Source organism: Myotis brandtii, unplaced genomic scaffold (genome assembly GCF_000412655.1).
Source record: "Myotis brandtii unplaced genomic scaffold, ASM41265v1 scaffold1080, whole genome shotgun sequence".
Taxonomy (NCBI): domain Eukaryota; kingdom Metazoa; phylum Chordata; class Mammalia; order Chiroptera; family Vespertilionidae; genus Myotis; species Myotis brandtii.
Window position 1 is genome coordinate 364,065 of NW_005353677.1, and position 15,146 is coordinate 379,210.

The 15,146-nt window shown below is 37.8% G+C and overlaps 1 protein-coding gene across 1 annotated transcript in view; it reads right to left on the minus strand.

Moving 5' to 3' along the window:
* Positions 1-15,146, minus strand: part of TMF1 (TATA element modulatory factor 1) — a 36,961-nt gene that overhangs the window by 8,247 nt on the left and 13,568 nt on the right. The window contains exons 5-14 of the mRNA XM_014542491.1: positions 14,230-14,372; positions 13,826-13,992; positions 12,953-13,109; positions 10,095-10,251; positions 6,912-7,104; positions 5,994-6,063; positions 5,695-5,787; positions 3,907-4,008; positions 2,704-2,856; positions 1,003-1,128 (exon numbers count right to left, since the gene is read on the minus strand). Of these exons, the coding sequence (XP_014397977.1) occupies positions 1,003-1,128; positions 2,704-2,856; positions 3,907-4,008; positions 5,695-5,787; positions 5,994-6,063; positions 6,912-7,104; positions 10,095-10,251; positions 12,953-13,109; positions 13,826-13,992; positions 14,230-14,372 (1,361 nt within the window). The remainder of the gene's footprint in view (positions 1-1,002; positions 1,129-2,703; positions 2,857-3,906; positions 4,009-5,694; positions 5,788-5,993; positions 6,064-6,911; positions 7,105-10,094; positions 10,252-12,952; positions 13,110-13,825; positions 13,993-14,229; positions 14,373-15,146) is intronic.

Sequence of the window (15,146 nt, forward strand, 5' to 3'; positions counted from 1 at the left end):
AAAATCGTGCACCTATGGATGAGGACAGTGGGTGGGGAGTGAGGGTGGAGGGTGGGGCGGGAACTGAGAGGAGGGGAGTTATGGGGGGAAAAAAGAGGAACAAATGTAATAAACTGAACAATAAAGATTTAATTAAAAAAAAAATTTTCTCAGTGAAAACCTTCAACAAAAACAAGATAATCCTGAATATGTAGGTGTTTATTATTTTTAATGCAAAAGATGCTAATTAAATGTTTACAAATGCTAAAAAAACAAAACAAAACAAAACCTAAGCCAAATGGCTATCTTTTTTTTTAATGTATTTTTATTGATTTCAGAGAGGAAAAGAGAGGGAGACATGAATAGAAATACCAATGATGAGAGAGAATCACTGATCAGCTGCCTCCTGTATGCCCCCCACTGGGGATTGAGCCCACCACCAGGGCATGTGCCCTGAGCAGGAACTGAACTGTGACCTCTTGCTTCATAGGTCAACTACTGAGCTGGCTGGGCAAATGGCTATCAATCTTACCACATCGCTCCACTACATCTACAATTTCCCCCATATATAGCCTAATTAGTGATTTCTCCAATTAATTGAAGCATATCTGATGATATTTTAATCTCTTTGGTTCACTGTGGTTTAAATATTACCTGGCATTTACCCAAATTAAATATGGCTTAATAGTGACTACTAATACCAAATATGCTAATTATGATATATATAATATCAATAAATAAGTAGTATGGAGATAATACAAAAGTGTTTTATAAATGATCCTTGGCCAAATAAAATCTAGTTATTTTCCAAATGAGATTAAACATGATTGTGAAAAATGCTTTGACTGTATAATGAGACAAGCAAGATAAAAGATTTATCTTTAAAGTTATTTACTGAAATATTAATACTCTAATTTTCAAATAAATCATTAACACATATGCATTTTACATAAATTAAAAATATGAGATTCAATGTAATTGGATTAAAATATCTGAGGTTCACCTTAAGTGAAGAATACTTACTCTTAGCTGAGTTCGAAGTTTGGGTATCTCCTTCACTTTCTCTTCAAGTTCATCATTTTGATTTGTTAATTTAACTAGCTCTTCAGCCATTATGGAGCGTGTTTTTTCTAAACTGCCAATTTCTACCTGAGAAACATTATCAGAAAGAAATTTAGACAAAAATATAACTCGTTTAATGTTGCTACTAATGTAAACATATTTAATGTGTTATTTTTAAAGAAAAATGTAACAGCATATAACCATGAGGTAGCTCTTAAGTAAAAGGAAATAGTGACAAAAAAAAGGTTTCAACTTTCTTCAGAGGTGCACCACTGATAGGGTGTACCATGAAAGACAAAGAACTAAAGAGAATTCAATCATCTGCAACCTTATATTTTTATCTACTCTAAGGAAATAGCATTTCAGTTATTCTAAATTACTACAAAATCCCTGAGAAATAAAACCATACTTTAGTGTATCTCCAACTGTGTTGATCATATTGACAGACTACCAAAAATGTTCATTTGGTCCCTCAAGCATAGCATTCTGGGCTACCTAAACATAAGTATTAAGATTATTCTAACCTATTTTTTCCCAATTCAAGATCTTCTTTAATTGAGTAATATTTTCAACTTATTAAAGTCATACAAAGGGAATAAATGAGGAAAGTTTTACTTATGAGTGTATCAAGTTTAACAAAAAATAGTTTAAACGTTTTAACATTTCTCACTACATTATATTTTAAAAGGCAAGATATGATGAGTGGCTCCTCCCTTCCCACTTACAATGTTTACTTTCATGTGCACAAGGTTGTAGTCTCTCTACTCCAGCGGTTCTCAACCTGTGGGTCGCGACCCCTTTGGCGGGCGAACGACCCTTTCACAGGGGTCGCCTAAGACCATCCTGCATATCAGATATTTACATTATGATTCATAACAGTAGCAACATTACAGTTATGAAGTAGCAACGGAAATAATTTTATGGTTGGGTCACAACATGAGGAACTGTATTTAAAGGGCCAGAAGGTTGAGAACCACTGCTCTATTCATTCCTCACGGGAAGTCAGAGCAACTTATATGAGTGGTAAATCCAGGAAGAATAAAATCGGTATGCTCAAATCAGAAGCTTCCTTTTTTTAAAACTATGTTTTATTTATTGATTTTTTAAAGAGGGCAGAAGGGAGAGGGAGAGAGAGAGAAACATCAATGATGAGAAAGAACCACTGATAGGCTGCCTCCTGAACACCCCACCCCTACTGGGGATCGAGCCCACAACCGGGGCCTGGGCCCTGACCAGTAATCAGAATGGTGACCTCTAGGTCCCTGATGGATGATCAATCACTAAGCCACACCAGCTGGGCAACAGCTTTTTTTTTTCAATGTGTGGAAAAGCTGCTTGAAAGGAGCCCTCTGCTCCCAGATGCCTAAGTCTTACCTGGGCATCTACCACACCTGGGAGGCCCACTCCAGCCCAGCATTTCCCGTGATGGAGGTAAGTAAGTCTCCCCAGTTCTGGCCCTCAGCAGGCTCACTTGGCTCTTATCCTTGGTGAATTTCTCCAACCAGCCCTTATCATTAACATAGGATACATTTTGGTCTTCACATGCCACTATTTCATTTTATTTCTAAACTTGCTCAGAATTCAGGTGAATATAAATTCAAGTATACTTATTGGCCCTCAAATTTTCACCTACTTCTATAGCGTATTTAATTTTTCCAATACCTGTAAATGAGTAATTTCTCCTTCCCTTAGTTGTAGCTGGGACTGTAGATTTTCGATAATGCTGGATCCTGCCCCCATCCTTACAGCCTCATAAAGATTGCTTCCACTTGCTGATACAGACATTGGTCCAAGTGAGAGATCATGAGGCTCATCCTATGTTAAGAAAACACACAGTTATTCAGATAGTACAGACTGTATGCCCTTATAAGGTTCAAACAAATGATCTGTCAATTCTTGCTTTAAAATGTCTACCTCTCAAAGGCAGAAAATCATCTATACTTCCTCAGTTTTACAAATATTCAGATGACTTGCCTATGGAATGGCAAGATCATGATGATAGGCTAACTGCTACCTGCATATTCCTTTTACCATTATTCAGTTTAGGAATAAGCACATATCCTACATAATAATGAGGTAATATGCAAATTAACCATCACTCCAACAAACAAGATGGCCGCCACAAGATGGCCAGCAGGGGAGGGCAGTTGGGAGGAACCAGGCCTGCAAGGGAGGGCAGTTGGGGGTGATCAGGCCTGCAAGGGAAGGCAGTTAGGGGTGACCAGGCTGGCAGGAGAAGGCAGTTCAGGGCAACCAGGAGGCCTGCAGAGGGCAGTTGGGAGTGACCAGGCCTGCTGGCGAGGGCAGTTGGGGGCAACGAGGCCGGCAGGGGAGGGCAGTTGGGGGTGGTCAGGCCTGCAGGGGAAGGCAGTTAGGGGCAACCAGGCCTGCAGGGGAGGGCAATTGGGAGGGACCAGGCCTGCAAGGGAGGGCAGTTAGGGGCAATCGGGCCGGCAGGGAATGGCAGTTGGGGGCAACCAGGCCTGCAGGGGAGAGTAGTTAGGGGCAAACAGGACTGCAGGGGAGGACAGTTGGGGGAGACCCAGGCCTGCAAGGGAGGGCAGTCAGGGGTGACCGGGCCAGCAGGGGAAGGCAGTTGGGGGCAACCAGGCCTGCAGGGGAGGGCAGTTAAGGGTGATCAGGCTGGCAGGCAGAGGCAGTTAGGAGCCAGCGGTCCAAGATTGTGAGAGAGATGTCTGACTGCCGGTTTAGGCCTGATCCCTGTAGGATTGGGCCTAAACCAGCAGTCCGACATCCCCCAAGTGGTCCCCAGTTGGAGAGGGTGCAGGCTGGGCTGAGGGAACCACCCCCACCCCTGTGCACGAATTTCATGCACCAGGCCACTAGTATGAACTAAAACATCACCTGAGACAGGAAAGATGTTTGCAGCCCTGCCATCTCAACTCCACTTATTGAACTTGATCGTGACATTGTGGGCGTACTAGAAACAGAAAATGGTTTCCGTTCCTTTAAGGAGTAAGAAAAAAATTCAGTTAGGATTAAGAGCGAAGTGGTAAATAAAAATACAAAGACTCATTCTAACTTCCTCATAAAATGTTACAGATATAACTTCTGAAGTCTTATCCTTGCAAGGCACAATATTTGGTAATCTGAAAGTATAGACAGACTTGGTCAAATCATCTAGGGCAGTGGTTCTCAATCTTCCTAATGCCACGACCCTTTAATATAGTTCCTCATGTTATGGTGACCCCCAATTTCATTGTTACAAATTGAACATAATTAAAGCATAGTGACTAATCACAAAAACAATATGCAATTATATATGTGTTTTCCGATGGTCTTAGGCGACCCCTGTGAAAGGGTCGTTCGACCCCCAAAGGAGTCGCAACCCACAGGTTGAGAACCGCTGATCTAGGCACTCATGTATATTGCAACAACATAATCTGATTTATTTTTAATGGAATGAAAATGTATTTTTTAAAACGTATTTCTTTTATTGATTTCAGAGAGGAAGGGAGAGGGAGAAATAGAAACATCAATTATGGGAGAGAATCATTGATCAGCTGCCTCCTGCATGCCCCCCACTGGGGACTGAGCCCGAAACCCAGGCATGTGCCCTTGGCTGGAACTGAACCCAGGACCCTTCAGTCCACAGGCCGACGCTCTATCCACTGAGCCAAACCAGCTAGGGCGAAAATGTTCTTGTTAAAACAATTATATGAACTCACTGCTTCCTATTATATAACCTATTTCTTCCTCTGTTGTTGTTCTTAATCCTCACCCGAGGATATTTTTTCCATTGATTTTTTGAGAGAGTAGAAGGAAGGGAGGAAGGGGGAGAGGGAGAGAATGAAAGAGACAGAGAAACATTGATGTAAGAGAGACACATCAATTGGCTGCCCCAGCACACAGCCCAATTAGGGCTAGGGATTTAACCTGCAACCCAGGTACATGCCCTTGACTGGGAATTGAACCTTCAGTGCATGAGCTGATGCTATAACCACTGAGACACAACAGCCAGGGCAGACTAAACCTCTTTCTTTCTTTTTTTTTTTAAATTGATTTCAGAGAGGAAGGGAAAGGGAGAGGGAGAGAGGGAGAGGGAGAGAGACATCAATGATGAGAGAGAATCGTTGATCGGCTGCTCCTGCATGCCCCAAACACCAGGGATTGAGCCCGCAACCTGGGCCTGTGCCCTGTCCGGGAATTGAACTGTGACCTCCTGGTTCATAGGTTGAGCCTCAACCACTGAGCCATGCTAGTGGGGGTAAACCTGTTTCCTTAGAATAAGATTACCAATGAGTTTTATAAACCATAAAAAGTTTCTGGCTTATCTACTTTATTTTTAGTGTATTTTTTAAAATTCCAAATAAATTTAAAAGGTAATTTCAATGTTGACACAGGTAGTTTCTATATATTATGCTAACTACCGAGTACATGCCAATACTTTAAATATAGGAAACTCACTTTTAAAAAGAGGTTCTACAATTCAAATCCTAGAAATCACAGATCTGTTTGGATAAACTCAAAATATTTTGGATCTACTCTGAACAAGACACTGATTACATTATTAGGGTTCATCATCCTACTGATTTTAGACATAAGAAATGTTATTTATAAAGTGCAACTAAAATTACAAAACAATGATTAATCACAACAGCTACTAACCGGTTACACCAAAAAATTCAATACCTTTTCTTTTATTGCTTCTTGAGTAAAAATGGCTTTCTTCCTTTCTTGTTCAACTTTCATTTTCTCCATTTCTAACTGACTGTTCAACAGTGTCTAATGGACAGAAATACAGTTAGATAATTCCTGTACTAAATCATCCCCAAAAGTCAATTTCAAAATTAGGAGCATAAAGTATATACCTAGTTGTCTTACTACTAAAGAGCAAGTCCCAAAAGCAGTAAGTTCATTCATTTCATCTTGTCATTACTTTGCTACCATCCCCTAGCCCTAAGAGGTGAGTGAACAACTAACAGAAATACCTTTTCTTTCCTTGTCTCTTCAAGTGTTCTCACATAATCATCTTTTAGGTTTTCTAATTCAACCTGGTACCTATTAAGCCAAAGGAAACGAAACAAAACAATAAAGATGATAGTACAGACTATTAAAAACTCACTACTTTATTAACTCCAGCTACATATATATAGTCATTTTTATTACCAGACTGATTTTCCTACTGTTGCTTTTTTCCAGACGACTTGGGTTTTACTCAGAAGCCAAACTACTACTTTTGTGCATTGTATTTATTGGTGCTTTGGGTTAAGATTTCATTTAAAAAGAGATTTCCTAAAAGAATTTTGAATGCAACCATTCCATATGTTCAGATTCTGCAAAAGGTTGTTAGGGGGTCCAATGAAAATGTTTGCAAAAGTTCAGGTATTTTACTTTATAAAGCATTTTTACTTGACTACATTTTTAAAAGTAAAATTTCCAAGAAAGAACTGAGGGTAAACATGTACTAATCATAGCCTTTATATAAAGATAGCCTTATATTAATTTCAGGTGGATGTATTTTATAGCTTGTGGTTTCCAAAGAACCAATACATTTATTTAGAAAGACTGAAACACTGCTAAAACCCTTGTAATATAAAAATAACTCCAATGAAATAACTCCAATATGTTTCCAAATTATTTTCTGGTTACAGACTTATTTAACAAATCTGATTAAAGCAATGAATCTTTTCTCTAGAAAATGCACATATAGAACATGCAACACAATTTCCAGAATACGTGTGAATCCCAGTACTATGTCTTGATGTAATATCCTATTACTAATGGCCCTAACTTTAAGAGTATGTATTTTCAGTTCTCAGGGCCATGTAGCTAAAAGCCAACGGCACATGTTTTAAGTGCTTTAAAATGTCATCAAGTGCCAAAAATAACTCAAGAAATATGCTCACCTATTTTTTTCATCTTCCAGTTTTATTAGCCTATTTTTCTCTGATTCTAGCTGGGCCTGAAATCTACTGTTTTCCTGTCTTAAGAGAGAATTCTGTGACTCCATGGAAGACAGCTGAATTTTGTTGGCAAGGAGTTCTTCCGTAGCCGCACGTTCTCTTTCAACGGCTGCTGCCAACAAGGTCTGAGATTCACCTGCATGGAGGATAAAAAGAGAAAATTCACATATACCGATACCCAAGAGGCCAAGACACCAAGTAGTTCTGACTTTCAATGATACAAGTAGCCACACTTAAAACTCTTAACTGCTTATTGCCCAAGGCAGGACTTTTTCCAAATTTTAAACTTTTGCTCTATGTGAACAGGATGAAAAGACAAGCTACAGACTTGCAGAAAACAAATGCAAACCACACTATCTATCGAAGACTAGTATCTACAATATATAAAGAAGTTTGAAATCTCAGCAGTGAAAATACAAACAATCCAATTAGAAAATGGGCAAAAGACTTGAACAGACATTTCACTGAAGAGAATGCACAAATAGAAAATAAACATCTCAGCAATAAAAATAAATTAAAAATAAAAGCAGCACATGAAATAATGTTTAACATGATTAGTCATCAGGGAAATGCACATTAAAATCATAATAGATATCACTGCACACCTGTCTGGACGACTATATAAAAAACAGGGCCCTGGCCGGTGAGGCTCAGTTGGTTGAACATTGTCCCAGCACTAAAAGGTCAGTGGTTCCATACCTGGTCAGGGCACATACCCAGGTTGCGGACTCAATCCCCAGTATGAACCATGTAGGAGGCAGCTGGTCAATGTTTCTCTCTCTCACCGATGTTTCTCTCTCTCTCTCTCTCTCTCTCTCTCTCTCTCCCCCCTCCACTCTCTCTAAAATAAATAAAAACATATGAAAAATAAAAAACAGGGAGACACAAAATCCTGGCAAAGATATGGAAAAACTGCCCATGGACACAGATCATGGTGTGGTGAAGGCCTGGGAGGGGCAAGTGCAGGTTAAAGGGGGTCAATGGGGAAAAAAGGGGGGGGCGCACATCTGTAATACTTTCAACAATAAAGATAAATTTTAAAATAAGATATGGAGAAACTGAATTACTCCCATACAGCCATTCTGGAAAACAGTTTGGCATTTTCTTTAAAAACTAAACATACAACTATCCAAACAACTCAGCAATTGCATACTTGGGCATTTATCCAGAGAAATAAAAAACGTATGTTCACACTAAAACTTGTATGTGAATGTTCATCATAGCAGCTTATCTGTACAGACAAAATCTAGAATCAGCCCATACAGCCGTCATCAGGTAAACAAAACGTGGTACCTATATATGAAAAAACACCTAGTAATAAAAAACCTAATCATTGACACACACAATAACTTGGATACATCTCCAAGGAATTATGCTGAGCAAAAAAGCCAATCCCCAAATGTCAGCTTGATATCTTTATTATAGTGATGAAAACATGAACCCGCACCAAGTGGTAAAATTGTGTAGAACTTAATATACACACAGAAGCGCACACACACAAACGAGTACCAGCAAAATTGGGAAAATCTGAATAAAATCAGTAAACTCTATCAGTGTCAATACCCTGGTTGTAATATTGTAATTTTGCAAAATGTTAGCATTTGGATATACTGGAGAAAGTGAGAATTATTACTGCATGTATATCTACAATTACCTCAATAAAGCGTTTCAATTATACTGCATCTATGGTCCTATTAATAGCATCACAGGCTATGTGTGTCCTGTGGCTCTGCCTATATTCTACCACATATCCCCGAGAGCATGCGGACCCCAGTGTAAAAACCACCAACACGGGGCTTCTAGCCTCCACTTACTGCTAGATAGGTATTTGTTTCAGGGGTCATTTTCAGATACCTCACATTTCCTAACAAATCGGTCTCAAACTGACAGAGATAAATGACAGATCTAAAATGTATACATAAAAATTAAACAATATATGAAGAGTCATCTAGTTCAGTGATTTTCTTTTTAACCAGATAAGTCTTTTCTGAGACAAAATCCGACACGGAACTCAAAAAAAGATAGACAACGGAGGCACTACTTCCACTGTGGCAGCTGGCAGGCCCAGCACATCACTGAGGAGCTTCCCTGGCACCGGGACAGCCCTGAGGAGCCTGCGAGGGCCGTCTGAAAGCCACCAACTTACTTCATTGCTCAGGACTTCCAGTGAGTAGCCCGGAAAAGGGAAGTGACTCGCTTCAGACTGTCTAGCTGGATGACTCAAAACAAAACAAAGCAAAGCCTTGAGTCCAGGTCTGCTCTGATCACTACACCATGATGTCTCTCAAATTCCATGGACTTTTCATGAATTTGCTAGCTTCTGGGATATCTAGTATATACATATATCACCTGTCTGTGCTTGAATAAGCATCTTGGAAAAACAATTTTCTTTTTATTAACAGCACAGAAGGGCAAATTGGGGCATTCCTGTAAAGAAACAGAATATGAAATCTTAGGACTGCATAGCACCTGAATACTAGATTTATTTAACCTTGATCCTCCATAGACCTGGCTCTGCTCTTGGAGTTCCTCCACTGACTACAACATATCTATTCTGTACCTTCCACACTATTGCAGACAAGCTAGAAAAAGGTCAGATTTAGCAACAAACAAGGGGGAAACTGAGTGCAGTAGTCTGTAAAAATGAATGAAAAAATGACATGAAAGTAATTTAGACAGTATCTGATATGTTGTGTTAGGGAAAACAAATGATCTGAGAATCAATTAAGATATTAGAAAATATGCCGAAACCGGTTTGGCTCAGTGGATAGAGCTTCGGCCTGTGGACTGAAGGGTCCCAGGTTCGATTCCGGTCAAGGGCGTGTCCCTAGGTTGCGGGCACATCCCCAGTGGGAGATGTGCAGGAGGCAGCTGATCGATGTTTCTCTCTCATCGATGTTTCTAACTCTCTGTCTCTCTCCCTTCCTCTCTGTGAAAAATCAATAAAATATATTTTAAAAAAAAGATATTAGAAAATAAATGTAAAACAGGAAAAGAGGTGAAAATCTACAAGTCAGACACAAAATACAACTATCAGATCAAGTGAATTTCAATTTCAGACCATTCCCAATTCCATAGACAAGATGGAAAGGCTTCTGCATTGAGCTTAAGAACTAAAGCAGTTACCCAGCCTGTCAGAGAGATTCTTCTCTAACTTCTCCCACGACGATGTCTGGGACCCTAGTGTTGCCTGCAAATTTTCTATCTGTCGAAGCAATGGTCTTGTTGTTGACGAAACACTTTGACTCAGTTCCTGGTTTCGATTTTCTGCTTCCTGGAGTCTCTGAATTATGAAATTCTTAAGTTATTACCACTGACAACAATAAAAATACTAGGAAACAAACTTTATGGGATTTCTGGAAAAAATTATTTCTCCAAGATAGAATTACTTTTTGAATTAAATTATTTTATAATTATTCAATCCTTAAGTTAGAGTTATGTTGCATGATTATCTAAATAAGTGCTCTTTTAGAAAGCATTTTCTAAGATAAAGAGAGCCTTTGACCATCATAAGGTAAACACAAATATCGTCCAAACCTCCCTGTAGTGGCCTCCCCATCCAAATTTCTAAGTACTTATTAAGACAGGCAAGTTGATCGGAGTTGCATTGCCTCTCCCTTTTCCTATGCATGCTCACTGACTGGAACTGAATAGCAGGTAACAAAAACTGGGCAGTGCTCAGACTGATAATAATGAATAAGACAGCTATTACAAATGAAAACAATACTGAATAAATTTTTCATAAAATGATTTGCTCTAAAACAGAATTAGGGCTTTTCTTATATATTTTTAAGGTTCCAACTCTGATTTTATTCACACAAGCCACAAAAAAATAGCAAACAATACATATGGGAGTAATCTTCCCAATTCCACGAACATTACCCGCTGAGTCACTTTTTATTTCTAAAAGAACTGTGGCAGCACCTGCTGGAGTTCACTGATCTCATGGCGCAAATAATCCTCTTTTCTGGCAGCTGTTTGTTCTGCACGCTGCAGGGCCAGCCTCAGGTCCCCCACCTGCATGAGGAAAACCAATACACTATCACCGTCTCGAACATTGCCTGCTAACTACATATTCTATGTTCTATTGACTTACTGTTCATGTATAATACTCTATACTATCCAATGAGCTTTAACATATGATTATCACACATCCCATTCATCAAGCAATTCCGAAACTATATGTATGTTCACTTTGTACTAAGGAAAGTACTGTTAGGCTGTTAGGCAAAAAAAAATGTATGTGTGTGTATACAAGGCACAGCCGCTGCCCCATAATATAAGAGATGACGTATCCATATATGTCTGCAGTGCAGGCTGCATGTGACAGCTACCTGAGCTATGAGAGCTAGTCCTGAGAATTCACTCTATGGAAGCAGATCTCTATAAACACAGACATGTTTCCTATACTGTCAGCTACATCAACAATAACACACAAATCATGAAATATTGTAAATATCCATCAGTAGTCATCTATTTTTACAAGTCTCAATACAACATAAGCATACTCATTAAAAATTATGGTACATGTAAAAATGTATGATTTAATCTTAAATGAAAAAAACTGTAAAGTAATATATAAAGTATAAAAATATGTACATGGAAATAAGAACAAGAAGGTAACACACAAAATTGACAGTACTCCTAAAGGTGATGATTTTATGAATGATAATGCCCTACACTCTAATTTCCATTCCTCCAATTTTTCTTTATTATTTTATTTTTCTAGTGTATTTTTAATGTAAAACATTAATAAAATTTCTCTATCCCAGTGATAGAGTTGCAGAAACACAAGGGGAGTATGGACCATCGCTGACTTAACCCAAATATCCATTATTAAGAACTGACTGAATACAATGAAGCGTTATAACTGTAAAAAATAATTTTTTTAAAAAGCTTTAGGTTAAAACAAAAGTTCTATGTTCTAGTATGGAATAATCACAAAGATACTTTATTTTGTAAATAAAGCAAGCTGTCAAGAGTATAAATAGTAAACTATATATATTTTTTCTTTTTATCTTCCTTGCCTCTTTGCTTCATCAAAATGAAAAAACTTTTGTGCATCAAAGGACACTATCAAGAAAGTGAGACAACCTATACAGAATGGGATAAAATATTTGCAAATCCTGTATCTGACAAGGGTCTAGTATGTAGAATATATAAAGATTAATAAAAAGACAACCCAATTTAAAAATGGGCAAAGGATTTAAATATTTGAAAAAACTTCTCCAAAGAGGATACATAATGGCCAATAAGTACATTAAAAGATGCTCAACATCACTAGTCATTGACACCACAATCAGATATTACTTCACACCCACTAAAAGGGCTACATTGAAAAAAAATAGACAATAAGGAATACTGGGAAGGATGTAGAGAGATTAAAACGCTCATATATGGCTGGTGGGAATGTAAAATGATGCACGTTTGCAGAAAAGTTTGGCAGTTCCTCAAAAAAGTTAAATATACAGCTACCATATGACTCGAGGGTACATATCTAAGAGAAATTAAAATATATGTTCACACAAAAAATTATAAATGAAGGTTTAAAACAGCACTTTTCATATTAACAAAGAGTGTAAAAAATCCAAATATCCATCAACTGATGATTTTATAGGACAAAGTCTGACAAATTTGGGGATTCCTCATTCATCTGAGTTTCATGGAGTTACACAGATTCTCCTTAAATTATATGAATGCTTAGTATTTTTCTGAATACATGCATTTCTCTGGTAAGAGGTCCTTAGCTTTCATAATATTCTCAAATAAGCCTGAAATTCACAAAAAATTAAGCAATACTTGTATAATTTAAGCATCACTTTAATAACAGTTAAAAAAATACACAATTAAGTTAGCCTAACAGGATTATAAAGGAAATATAACAATGTACCACTAAAGAAGGTTTGACTCAAACTAACGGATTTTTTAATTCACAGAAGCACCAGGATCTAAAAAGCGGATGTAATTCATCCTCCACTGCGTACCTGAATGGCTAATGCTTCTTGCTGCTGACGGGCTTCTTCTTGGACCTTCTCTAGAGCTGCAGAAAGTTCTTCCTTAGCTTTCATTTCGTGACTCAGAGCAGCTTCCTGTGCCTCACTAGCCTTTGCAGCATTGGCTTTGTGGAGATCAGTAAGTTCTCTTAAAAAAATTAGGTTGGTAAGTTTTATTTAAAATAATATGCAGTAGCCCTGGCCGGTTTGCTCAGTGATTAGAGTGTCAGCCCACAGACCAAAGGGTCTCGGGTTCGATTTCAGACAAGGGCATGTACCGTGGTTGCAGGCTCCATCCCTGGCCCGTCAGGGCACATGTGTAAGGCAGTCAATCGATGTGTCTCACATCGGTATTTCTCTCTCTCCCCTTCCTCCTTCCCACTCTCTCTAAAAATTAAGGGATCCTGGCAAGTGTGGCTCAGCGATTGTGCATCGATCCAGGAACCAAGAGGTCATAGGTTTGATTCCCAGTCAGGGCACATGTCCGGGTTGTAGGCCCTAACCCCATTAGGCGTTCAGGAAGCAACCTATCAATGATGTTTCTTTCTCATCAATGTTTCTCTCTCTTGGGTGAGGATTAAGAAAAAAGATAAATTAAGTAAAATAATTTACAGTAATTACATGGCCAAGGATATGAAGGTTCCATGTAGATTTCCATCAGATTTACAGAATGAGGGAGAGTTCACCACATAATAAACAGTGACTGCAGTTAAGTACTCTCTGTTGAATTTGCTTTGAAAAGTTTCAAGTTCATTTATAGTTAAACTTACGTGTTGTCAGTGATCAGATAATAGAAAAAGGATTTCTTCAACATCCTGCATTTAACAGATTGTGAATGAGTTGCATATTTACTCATTTTCTTACTTGTATGCACTGTCAAGAGCAGCCTGAATACTTCGGTTCTTTTCTTCAAGTTCATTCATATCCACTTGAAGTTGGCCAAGATCTTTCTCTTGACGTTCGACCACAGAATTTAGTTTTTTAATATTTTCTCTATGTTGTTTCTCAACTTCTTCTTTACCATCAAGGACCTATATTATAAAAACAGGCAAAAGTATTCTTCGATAAATAACACTATGGTAAATAAGTGTATTCCAGGAATCTCAAGTATTATAACAACAAATAATAATCTTAACATTTGTCTATTAAATTGTTGAAAAATACTTCCCATGTGATTTATCCCAATAAATCATTCCAAATATTTTATAAGCCACAATGAACTGTTCATATAGTAATAACAATTTATATAGAAAACAATTAACATTCACCTGTTTCAAATGTTGCAACTCTTCTTCTAGCTCTTTAACTTTTTTCTTCAGCTTTGCAATAATATTTTCATTTTCTTTGTCTTTAGCTCTTAATTTCTTAATGATGTTAGAACTCTGCAACTGCTGTTTTGAAAGTTTTTCTCCTGGCAATGGCAAAAATGTATAAGTTCAAATAACAATGATTCCCTAAGAATCTAAATTGAATGTTTCTCTAAAAAGTGATAAAAAAATAAAAAAAAAGATAGGATGTTTTTAAAAATCACAATACTGTAAGCACCAATGTTTTCGATAAGAATCATTAATGAATGCTAGAATTAGTAGGTGGAAGCATGGTGGGAAACAGGATATATACAGTCTTAAAGAAGCATTCCCACATATTACTTATGAGTTCCAAAAGCAAAGATGTGCTTTTACAATGGAAAAATCTAGCAGTCACTACCATAACTAAACATTATCAATGATTGTGGTACAGCCTGACATTATGTGTCTACTGATGTGATAAAGTGGCAGGTGCACAATATCACTTATAATATTTCTTATTAGAAATGTGATTTGAATATAATCATGAAGAAAGTGAAAAATTTCTGAACCTGGGGCACTCTGTAAGACAACTGGCTGGGACTCTACAAAGTCTTCAATGTCATGAAGAAGATAGAGCTATCCTAGATTGATGAAATCATGGCCAAATGCAATGAAATAATGGCCAAATGCAATGTACAAACTTTGAATGGATCTTGAGGCAGGACAAATGACCAGCTATAAAGGTCATTTTTTGAGGCAATTGGGATAAATGATGAAATATATACTGGAATACACTTCTGATTTTCTTTTTTTTTTATTTTTTTTAATTCAATTTTTATTGTTCAGATTATTACATTGGTTCCTCTTTTTTCCCACCATAACTCCCCTCCACCCAG